A 12246-nucleotide genomic window follows, 5' to 3' on the forward strand; every position below is an offset into this window, starting at 1 on the left:
TTCTGGCAAAATTTCTGCAGGTGTTTCTGAAAAATGAATTTTGTGGATTTATTCCCATTCGCAGCGAAATTAATGTGTAAATTCATATAAAAATCTATGGAATTCTCGAAAAGAGCCATACAGGCTAAACGACTCATAACAGAACAGCGAACACTAAGTCGACAGAGACCAGTACTCAACAAGCATTTTGGTCGTATAAGCATCGAATAAACTGCTTTTAACCCTCGAGTGATCGCGCTGCTGTATTTTGTACAACACGTTGAAATAATCTCGCTTTTTGTTCTTAGTATTAGAGTCGTGCTGACGGTGGTTGCCAACCGCACGAGTTACGGAAGGTTAACCTAACTTCAACTAAAAGTGGAGTGAACCTAGTGGATGGTTAGAACACGTGACTATCACGCTAAGGATCTGGGATCGAATCCCACTCCCGACAAACTCACAAAAATGTGAGTTCTTCCTTAGGAAAGGGAAGTAAAGCGTGGGTCCCGAGATAAACTAGCCTAGGGCTAATAACCACAGAGAACAGACATCCAAGTCCAGTTCCGAATCTGTGTAAGGAATTTAACGGCCATTTGAAATCGGAAACTCAAGTGGCAATAGCGTGGCGCTGCAATCGATTAATATCCCATACTAATTTTATTCACCACTTGAAATGTTTCAATTCACCACTGACTGTGGCAATATGGTGTTTGGTGGCGTTAGTGTTGTCATCGTGTATTGGTTTGCAACCTTACTCAAGTGAAGATTCAAATCCTTACACAACTTTCCGAATGAAATTTGTTCTAGCCTGGATGTCTGTTCTCTGTGTAATAACTTCAACTAAAAAAACTGTTGTTCAGCTACTTCTGTTTTTTTTTGGTATGCATATGGACCATTTGGACATCCTGATGAAACTTGTAAATTTTTTAGAGTCCCGGATGATCTTATTCGAACATTTCCTTGATGAATTGTGTGAGGAATAAATGAAATTTTTTTTATATATTTTTAGATGTCTGGAGATGTTAACAAAGCCAAAATTTATCACTATTAGACAAATAGTGAAGTCGTACCCTTAAGGATTATGAAATGATTCTCTCAAAGCAATTTTCCACCAAATTCTCTAAAGCAAAAGTACCCACAGCGGACCCTTGTGCTCTCAAGTACAACACTTTCAGAGATTCAATTCCCAGCCCTGCCACCAAAAACTTATACAAGAGACAAAATTATTCAATCTATCGTCTCTACTCTAAGCAACTGATCTAACGAAAGGATAATTCGATTACGCCCCTGCACTACATCACTGTCTACTGGACTGACAACCAATATTGACAACAATATGAACAAAAATACCGCGTGCTCATCGTTCTACCGTCGTCAAAAGTAGGAATGAAAGCAGTATCGAAGTTATTAGTGTAAGAAAAAATTTCATCCAACAGCTCATGTTCTAGTCCTAGTGGACAAATGACTGACTACACATGTGTGAGCAAGTGAATTTTAAAAACATAGTTTGAACATCGAAGCCAAAGTTTAAGAGTCGTGCATATTCACCATGGCTGAGCATGGTGACGGTTTCAATTCCCGGTCGGTCCAGAAACATTTTGTGAATAACTTTAACTATCTTAGGCATAGAGTATCTTCGTGCCTGCCACACGATATAAACATTAATATCTGTGGAAGCTATCATAGAACACTAATATTAGCTGGAGCTCTTATGCAACGAGTTGTAAAAAGTAGTTTTTTGTCAGTTTGTTTTCACTATACAACTCATTTAGGTCGCATAATATTCATAATGCAAATCAAATTAGTTGTACAAATGAACATTATATCAATCACAGTTTTGCAAGCTCTTTCCGTGACAACTACTCAGGCTGTGGATCAAACAATTGCATTATGATTCATAATGGAACCGAAATGAGTTGCATTATGCACCATAATGAAAGTGTTTGATATAATGTGGAATATAGTAGGCCGCTCGGTACTGAAATTCCCAGTATAAAAAAGAATTCATAGTGGCGTATGGCAAATTTTGTTTTCGCGAATGACCTATCCATTTTACCCACAAGTCTTCCATAGAATAACATAAAATTTACCTTGAAGCATCCTTGTAGCGCACCACCGGTTGCAAAAAGTCGTACTTCCATTTCCCTATCCGGATCCAGCAGCATCCGAGAACGGCTTTTACACATCCTACAATGCACCAGAAAGTCGAGCAAAAAAAAAAATCGGGGAAATTTAATATTTGCATCTAGTCATGAGCTTTTTTGCTTGACTTACCCAACAAAATCAACACAAACATCGCCAACAGCAGCATCACCCAAAACCAGTGCCAAAATCCGCCGCCCCTTGCCTGAGGGTGATGCTGGTGGTTCCGGTCCTCTCCGCCTGCTCCAAAAGTAATAATCATCTGACAACTGCCATCACTGGCGACGCCCGGGCCCGGCCCCGAGCCCGGTGTCCCCGATGGACCTGCACCGGTACCAAGGGGTGTCGATTTCGGTTCGGCCGGCGAAACCATTCCCAGCAGACAGGTGCACCGGCAGGCGAAATCCGAGCAGACACAACGTGCTCCGGGTTTAATTAAAAATTTCCGCTCGGCTAGGACAACGGCGGCGGTGCTGTGCGATGACAGTGGTGCTGGTGACGATTCGGACGAATCGTTGCTGCTGTTGCTATCACTATAGCGACGAGAACGGGTTGCACTTTTCGATGGCCCACTGAGATCGGTACCAGCCTGAGTGACCGTGACTGGGTAAAGAGTTGAAAAATATCAAATGACTAAACGAAATCATTTTAATTTGATGCTGCTTTTTAAAATAATATTTATGCAATTCAGTATCATAATATCCATTTTATAGGACTCATTTTTGTATCATAATGGGTAATTTTTCCGAACTGGTTCATTATTCAACTGAAATGAGTTGCATAATGAAAAATAGTTGCATAATGTTCATAATGCAACTCATTTGGGTTGCATTATGAACATTATGCAAATCAAATGAGTTGTATAATGAAAAAATCATTGCATAAAATTTTGTATGGAACTCGTTGCAAAACTCGATTTTTTCAGCACTCTTCGTATTTATCCAACTCGGCAAGCCTCGTTGAATAAATGTACGACTCGTGCTGAAAAAATCAACTTTTTGCAACTCTTTACATAAATAACTATAAACGATAAAGATAAAGTAGATTAACGTAGTATTACAATACAATACACTCTAAAATCGTTATCTACATTGTATCTACATTTCTTTTGACATTGATTTTAGATATCAAAATGAAATTATAAAAATTTGAAAGAATTTCAGTCTTTTATAGCCAGTTGCACAGGATGGTAGCCCAGCTAGAGGAAATTTCACTTAACCGTTATGTGTCCGACCTTGTGTCCGACAAACTTTTTGCTTTTTTCTACACCGTGCTTTTTAAATGGGCGCTGGGTACCCGGGTACCCTGTCGGCCACATAAGGGTTAATGTATGACAGGAACAAAAGAAATGGCCATTTAAATTTTGTAAGTATGTAGCACGCATTGAAAAATATGCTCTCGATGTACAATCACATCGCTTATTACAATGGAAATTTCTTGGAATTCATAATTAATCACAGTCATTACTAGCTGTCAGAAAGCCAACGATCCAACAATCAACAATGACCGATCTGCTGCCTGCCGAACATTAATTAATCGAAATATTGTAATTTCCTCCAACTGTAGCCAACCACGACCATGCCGGAGCCGGATGGCATTGCATTGCAATCCTTCATCAGGAGCGATGTTGATTTTTCCCATCTGGTGCGTTGTAATTAAACTTTCACAGAAATGATATTCGGAGAATTTATCCCATAAGCAAATGAAAGTCATCAATTTAAATGCAACGGATTTTGACTAGTACCTAACTGGGTTCCTTATGCGAGGTATGCACTTCAAACGGAATCGCTCAAGTAATTTTCGTTCAGTGCGTCATTTTTCCGTCAAGAAATTTATTTAACACAGCAAGCCCCATTTGATTTGACATTTCGCTTCAGCTCCGTACTAGGATCCGGAATAAAGCGACGCTTTATTATTTCTTGAGCGATACCTTGCCTGAATTTTCCACGCATCGAGATAGGCCAAGAAATTTCTTGCGATCTCCTTACTACCCATTAAGCGTGTCTAGATTATTGCACAACCTTAATCTCTACTGGAAATCCCTTTCGGAGCCAAAACTTCATCATTTTTTATGTCTTTGAAACATGTCTATAGCTTTCGATTATGTATAACACCAAATCTGCCGATTTTTTATCAGTGGTATTTCTCAAGTTGATGTCTGGACTCGTAATGATAAGTTCAAGAGCTCGACCTAGTCATTGATGTGCTAAATTACCACATTTCCTTTTCTTCAGCAACAGCATACTAAGTTTAGCAGACATTGGTGTTTATATGTGTTCAGTGGCGATTCCCTAACCTCAAATCTACCTGTTCAACGAATGTAAATTCTTGAATTTTCTTAACAAATTGGTTTGTAATTTGTAGAAAATGACGAGAGTAATCGTTTCCGTCCATTTTCAATTGGATCCTGGTCCTGCACTCTCCGCAAATACAAGTATTAAGGTCGTTGAACAGGTAAAAAGTGAGGTTACGAGACGCCACTGTATGTGTTCATCACGGCATAAAGATCACAAGGCAGGCTAGTAACCTATGTAAACATATATGTTTATAAATTTTGGATGTAAACATGTGACGTCATTCTAATCGTTCTTTTACATGATCAAATTCTTGATCAAATTGGTTTGGAGTACTAGATCGATTTGTTCACGCCTCTGAACGATATGAATTACGTCATCAAAAAACTGTCAGTTTTCCGGAAGATACCACCTTCTAAATAATCTAAATGTTGTACACTGTGGGAGTTCATTAGAAGCATGAAGTGTCAACTTTTAAAGCTTTTGCGTTTTCAGCAGTTTTTGTATTAGAGGTATCTTTCCAAGTGGTAAGTACCTAACTAGTTGTATTTGTGTCACCTCCAAAAACTTCTTCCAGGATTCCTTCTGAGATTCCTACTGGGACTTCATAATATTTCTTCCGGAATTTCTAAAGCAGTTCCGGGAATCCCCCAAAAATTCCATCCAAAATTCTTCTAATAGATTATTATGAAACGTCATCACTCTCAAGAAGTTTTTTTGAACTTCCAAAAGGTATTCCTGTTAATAAAATGGAATCACGGAAGGAACTGCCGAAGAAAATAGAGAAGAAATTTGTTCGTTTTGAAGTTCCTTAAGGATTTTCTTCTGACATAATTCCTGAAGTTCCTTCTGGGATCTTTCCAGTAAATTCGCCCGGGAATACTTCCGGTATTCATCCAAGAGTGATTACGGAAATTGCTTCAGAAATTCCTTTCGAGATTCCTTCTGGAACCCCTTGCAAAATTCTGTCAGGGGCTTCTTCCAGTAATAATTAGAGATTCCTCACGGAGTTCCTTTTGGGATTTCCTCTGAAGTTCCTTCAGGAATTTCTTTAGGCATTCTTTTCTGAGATCGTTCCAGGAATCCTCCAAGAGCTTCTTTAAGTATTCCTCCAAAAACTTCTACGGGATTTCTCCAGGAACTGCTACCTCTGGGGATGCCTTAAGAATTCCTTACGGGGTTCCTACAGTTATTCCACCAGAACCTTATTACGGCAATTTATTTACAACTTAAAAAAACAACATGTAACACAAAACTAAAACTTTTAACTAACTCCTCCCAGGATTCCTTCATGAACCTCTTCCGAGATTCCTCCGGGACCATCTTCTGGGCTTCTGTCAGGAATTGCTTCTGGAGTTTCTTCAGGAACTCCTTCGTGGATTCTTATGGTAAGTTCTTCCGGACTTCTTGCGGTAACTTCTTCTGGGATTGTTCCAGAAACTGCTTCCAGGATTTCTCCACGAACATTTACCAAGATTTAGCTATGCCGTTTTTTTTCTGGATTCTCTGTCTATAGCACACAGATACTTCTGGATTCTTCAGATGTTTCTTATGGAAATCCTCCTAGAGTTTATTGGAGATTTTTTTTCCAAGAGTATTATGAGGAATTCCTCCAGCGGTTTTTGCACGTGAAATTCCTCAAGGAAATCCTCCCACTAATTTCTTCTAATATTTTCTCCAGTTTCTCCCGGAATTCCATTTTTCTTCTTGTGCGGCTCCGTAGTCGTGCGGCTAGGGTCACCAAGCTCTTAGTCGTATCGTGCTGAGGAGCGCGAGTTCGATTCCCGCCGCAGCTGTCAGGAAAAGTTTTCGGCTGTGCCACTGGGTGTTGCATGCTAGTCCGTTGTCTAATGTCGTGCTTCCTTCAAAGAGCGAAAAGCTCACTGGAAGCATTGAACGTGTCCGTGTCTTTTAATATTTTCTGGAAGTAAAAGAAAATCTGAAGACATTCCAAAAGAAACTTTTAGCAGAGTCTCAGATGGAACTCCTTGAGGATTACCGGAACTCTTCAAGAAATCCCGGAAGAAATCACTTGAAGTCTCAGAAGCAGCTCCTGGAGGAATGTCAGATGGAACCTTTTAAGAACCTGGAAGAAACTCTTGTAAGGATCCCAGAGTGAACTTTTGAGGGTATCCTGAGGAATCACAAAAAGAAATTCTACACCGATAGAATAACTTTGTAGAGAAACCACGGCCGTACGGGAGGAATTCTTGGAAGCATCTCAGGAAGAATTGCTAGGGTAATCCTAGAAAGAAAGTTTGTAGAGAAATTTCGAAAGGAATTTTAACCCTCTTATACCCAACCTCGCCTTTAGACGGGGTATAGTTTGAGCAATTTTGTAATTTTTGTTTCGTGGAAAATCATTTTTTTTTATTTTTGGCTGATATTTAGGACTGTTTTGAATATCTCAAAATGGTTTTTGATGTATTTTAAAGCGCATACAATTTTTTTTAAATCATTGAAAAATTGATGTTTTAGTCACCTTCTAGAAGTCATTGTTTATTTTGTATTGAATCGCTACAATTAACATATTTTAATTTTTTCCCGAATCATTCTAGCCTAGTTTTATTGTTTAAGGGAATCGAATACACTCTAAAATTATTTTTATAAAATTAAACGGAAAATAAAATTTTCTATGAAAAAAGTTTAAAATAAAAATCTTTCAACAATAATCAAAAAATCTCAAAATGTTTTCATTTAAAAAATCTTTTCCCTAGATAGGCTTCCAGGAAAAATATAAAACTGTGGGGGTGCTCAAAAATAAAAATTAGAAAATCAAAAACTGAAATTCGCAAAATTGAGAATAAAAAAGAATCATCTTCCAAAACATGTTTAAATCGATTTTAGATGACGAAAAATGATATTTAGATCAAAATCAAAAATTTGGGTATCAGAGGGTTAAAGGAATCCAGGAATTCTTCCACGCACTTCTAGACAGTGCTGAAAAATTCATTTCGTCATATATAAATTCAATCACCTACAGCTCATTTTAGACGCTGAACTTGAGAATATGGTATATGAAAAACTTGTGCGGCCAGTTCTGCCAGAAAGTCACGGAAAAATCGCTATTTTTCAAATATTTAAGGCAAATGTCACGGACGACCTTCGAAAAATGCCAATGATATTCACGGTGAATAACATTTGGCATTTTTCACAGGTAGTCCGTGACATTTACCTTAAAAATTCAAAAAATAGCGGTTTCCGTGACATTATCTGTGACATCTGCGACATATCTGTCAGAGGATACTCCTTCTAGTAATCCTTCTAGTTATTTAAAAAATCTACAAGTTATCCTAAAAAACCCTAGGGTCCCTGAAAAAAAATCTTTTTAGCCTAATCACGGCTTGAGACGTTGGGATTTGCTTTAATCATCCGCATCATCTTTCCCTCCGTCTTTTTGTTCTCCGGTCCCGGTTTTCTTCCAGCGCCTTTGCCGTGGTCCAACGTCAACCGCTCCTGGAACCGTTTCAACACTCTGAGACGATTGAATGGTGAATGTTCAACATTTTTCCCAACTGCCGGTGCGACAGGTCAGGAAATTCCAGGTGTTTGGAAAGAATTTGTTCCATGAGAAAGTGTCCAAAATTTAGTTGATTTTTACCCAATGGTAAAAAAAGTTATGCCCTGTTGAATATGTTGCAATAATTTCGTGTTTGCCCTTTATTCCTGGAGGAATTCCTGGTGGAATTTCTGGAGGAATTCGTGAAATAACTCCTAGGCGGATTTTAGAGGAATTCCTAAAGTTGAAATTCATGGATTAATTCCTGGAGGAAACCTGCGAGAATTTCCGGAGGAATCCCTTGGAAAAAACCCTATAGAATTTCCTGAAGAATCTCCTGAAAGAATAACTGAAACAATCGCTGAAGGATTTCCTGAAGAAATTCCTGGAGGAATGCTGTAAGAATTTCCGAAGAAATTCCTGAAAGGAAAATTGGATCAATTTCTGAAGAAATTTCTGTAGGAATTTCTGAAGAAATACCTGGGGTAAATCTTGGTGAAATTCCTGGAGGAGTCCCTGGAGAAATGTCCGAATGAAATCCTGGAGGAATACCTCAAATAATCCCTAGATAAATTCCAGAGAAATTTCTGAGTGAATTTCTGAAGAAATCCTTAAAAGAATTCCTAGAGGAATCTCAGAAGGAATTCATGCAGGAATTCCTGGAAAAATTCTTGGAATAATTCCTGGAAAAAACTCCGGGAGAAATGCCTGGGGGAATTTCTTAAGGAGCCCCTGGAGAAATTGCGGTAGTAATTTCTGAAGGAATTCCTATATGAATTCCTGGAGGACTTTCTGAAGGAATTCCTGGGTATTTCTGAAGAAACCTCTTGAGCAATTCCTGGAAAAATTCTTAGAGAAATTTCTACAGAAATTCTTGGAAGAATCCCTGGGGGAATTCTTGCGAAGAACCCTGGAGGAATCCCTGAAACAAATTTCTGGATGGAATCTCAGGAGGAATTCCTGGAGGAACTTCCGGACAAGTTCCAGGTGGAATTCCTTGATAAATCTCTATAGGGAATCTTGGGCAAATTCCATGAACTAGTCATGGAAGAATTCCAGGAGGAATTCCTAAATCATTTTTTTGAAGAATCCTTCAATGGATTCCTGGAAGAATCCTGGAGAAAACCCTGGAAGAATTTCTGGAGGAGTTCCTGGAAGAATTCCTGAAGGAATTGCTGTACGAATTTCCGAAGAAATTCCCGGAGGTATTCCTGAAGAAATGGCTGGGGTAATTATTTGTGAAATTCGTGGTAGAACTCCTGGAGGAGTCCCTGGAGAAATGCCTGGATGAAATCCTGGAAGAATGCCAGGAGGAATACCTGGAATAATTCTTGAATAAATTCCGGAAAGAATTTCTGAGGAAATTTTTAACCGTGGGAGAGACGAACCAGTCAAGGACTGAAAGTCTCTGATATAAAGACAAATCAATCAAATTAAAAGAATCCCTTGAGGATTTCCTGGAGAATTCCTGAAAAAATATTTGCAGGTATTCCTAGAGAAATCTCAGTACGAATTCATGCAGGAATTCCAGTAAGAATTATTGGAATAATTTTTGGATAAATTCCGGGAGGAATTCTTGGGGAAATTTCTTAATGAATCCCTGGGGGATTTTCTAGATAAACTCTTGGAGAAATTGCGGTAGTACTTTCTGAAGGAATCCTGGAGGAATGCCTTGAGGAATCCCTATAGAAATCTCTGGAGGAACTTCTGGAGGAATGCCCGGAGGAACCCCTGGATAAATTCCTGGAGACATGCATTATCAATTCCTGTAGGAATCTCTCGAGAAATTCCTTAAGAAAACCCTGGAGGAAACCCTGGAGAATTATCTTGAAGAATCCCTGGACAAATTCCTGGACTAATGAAGGAGAGCATTCTCTGGATAAATTCTTAGATGAATTCCTGGTGGAGTTTTTAGAAGAATTCTGGGAAGGACCTCTAGAAGAACTCCCGGAGCAATCTCTAGATGAATTCCTAGAAAAATCCCGGGATGAGTCCATGGAGAAATTTCCAGGAGAAATTTCTGAAGAAGCCTCTGGAAAAAATCCTAGAGGGATCCTTAGAGAAATTTCTATAAAAAATCTTGGAAGAATCCCTGAAGCAATTTCTGGAGGAACCTCAGGAGGAATGCCTGGAAAGTTCTGAACAAATTCCTGCAGGAAGTTCTGGGAAGAGTTCCTGGATAAGTTTGTAAAGGATTTTTTTGGAAAATTCTGTGGAACTATTTCAGGAAGAATTCCTGGAGAAATTCTTGAATCTCGAGAGAAATTCTGGAAGCAATAACTGGAGAAATTTCTGAAAAAACTCCAAGAAAAATTTCTTGGAATTCCCAGAGGGAGTTTTGGAGGAATTCCAGAAGGAATCCTTGGTGGAATTGCGGTATTTCTAAAGGAATTCCTATGCGAGTTCCTGGATCAATTCCTGGAGGACTTTCTGAAGGGATTCTTGGGGTAATTCTTAAGAAACGTCTTGAGGAATTCCTGAAGGCATCCTTAAAGGAATTTCTAGAGAAATTCTTGGAAGAATCCCTGGGGGAATTCTTGGAAAGAAACCTGGAGGAATTTGTAAAAAAAATTCTGGAAGAACCTCAGGAGGCATTCCGGGACCAGTCTCTATAGGAAATCTTGGGGAAGTTCTCTGGAACTATTCATGGAAGAACTCCAGGAAGAATCCGTAAATGAATACCTTGTGGAATTTCTGAATAAATTCCTGGAATAATCTCTTGAGGAATTCTGGAAGGAATCCATTAAGAAATTTCTGAAGGAATTCCCGGTGAAATTTTAGTGGGATTCTGAAAGGAATTTCTGCTGGAGTTCCAGGAGGAATTACTAGAGGAATTTCCAGAGGAATTTCTGGAGGAATTCCAGGAGGAATTCCAGAAGGATTTTCTGGAGGAATTACTGCAGGAATCATCGGTGGAATTTCTGGAGGGATCCATGAAATAAAACCTGGAGGAATGTGTAAAGGAAACCCTAGAGAAGATATTCCAGGATTTATTCTTGAATAAATTTCCGGAGGAATTCCTGAGGAAATACCTGGGGTAATTCCTGGAGAAATTCTTGATATAACTCTTACAGGAGTCCCTGGAGAAATGTCTGAATGAAATCCTAGAGGAATGGCAGGAGGAATACCTGGAATAATTCTTGAAAAAAATCCCGGAAGAATTTCCAAAGGAATCCCTTGAGAAGTTCCTGTAGGAATCTCGAGATTTATTCCTGATAAAATACAAAGTTCGATTTCTGAGGGGATTCCAGGAGCAAGGATGGAAATCTAGTGATCATGATAAGATCCTGAATGTGTCGCGGTTGAAGCGCGTCGCGCGATCGTAGCAACAACGATAGAACCTTGTCGTCAAGCATTATAACAAACCACGCTCCGCGAAAATTGAATCGCGAGGCATGTGCGGCCATGATGTGATCATTATCATGAAGTCGAAATGATAAATGCCGAAAATCATACACTTTTTGTGCATTCTTGTTGCTCTAATATCAAGATATGCCAACGAATGTATTGTTTTCCATCATGAATTCCGTTTATTGGTTCATTAATGGTTTGAATCGTGATGAATAAAATTTATCGCGACTTGTAACATGATCCGATAACGTGTGATCCCATGATAAAGCGTGCATCAGATGCTTTGATTGCCTGTGATCCTATGATACAAGCACGGGGCGAGGGTGTCGGCATCATGCTACTGCAAGAGCAAAGGCAATCTTGGATTGCTCGTATGCTGTATTATTTATCACTAGAAGTGATTTTCTTCCATCCTTGTCCAGGAGGAGTTTCTGAACAATTCTCAGACGAAATACTGAAGAAACCACTGAAATTGCTGAGGAAACCCTGAAATTCTGGATTAATTCCTGGGGGAGTTTCGGAAGGAATCCCAACAAGAGTTCTTGCAGGCATTTAAAAAAAATCCCGGAATTCGTTTTTGAAAGAATAACAGAAGAAATTTCTGGTGAATCCCTGGAGGAACTCTTGAAATAATTTCTGAAGAAACCTGATGAGGAATCTCGGAAGCAACCTGAGGAACTCTTTATGGAATCTCAGGAGCTCTTTCTTAGCGAATATCTGGAAGAATTTTTGTAGGAATATTCCTGGATAAAAAAAATGAAGAAATCAATGTCTGCAGTAATTGTTGAAGGAATACTAGGATCCCTAAAGGTTTTTTTGTACAAATTTTTCAAGCAATTCCTGGAGTATTTTTTAAAAATCTCTAATTGAAATTTTCTAAAACAATCTCTGGAATATATTCCTGCGGAAATACTTCGAATCATTCCAATTGTTTGGGCAATCTCTATTGGAATTCTGTTCGTACTCATATAGTTTACGAAA

The 12246-nt window shown here is 38.9% G+C and overlaps 1 protein-coding gene across 10 annotated transcripts in view; it reads right to left on the minus strand.

Annotated features, from left to right (window-relative positions):
* LOC115259828 (uncharacterized) overlaps window positions 1–12246 on the minus strand; it is a 115857-nt gene that overhangs the window by 29353 nt on the left and 74258 nt on the right. For all 10 annotated transcript variants that reach the window (XR_009996495.1, XM_062846690.1, XM_062846684.1 and 7 more), the window contains 2 exons: window positions 2254–2724; window positions 2070–2166 (listed from right to left, as the gene is read on the minus strand). Coding sequence is in view for 9 of the 10 variants with exons in the window: in XM_062846690.1 (XP_062702674.1) it covers window positions 2070–2166; window positions 2254–2724 (568 nt within the window). In the remaining variant the exon portion in view is untranslated. The remainder of the gene's footprint in view (window positions 1–2069; window positions 2167–2253; window positions 2725–12246) is intronic.

The sequence above is a fragment of the Aedes albopictus genome, chromosome 1 (genome assembly GCF_035046485.1).
Source record: "Aedes albopictus strain Foshan chromosome 1, AalbF5, whole genome shotgun sequence".
In the NCBI taxonomy this organism is placed as follows: domain Eukaryota; kingdom Metazoa; phylum Arthropoda; class Insecta; order Diptera; family Culicidae; genus Aedes; species Aedes albopictus.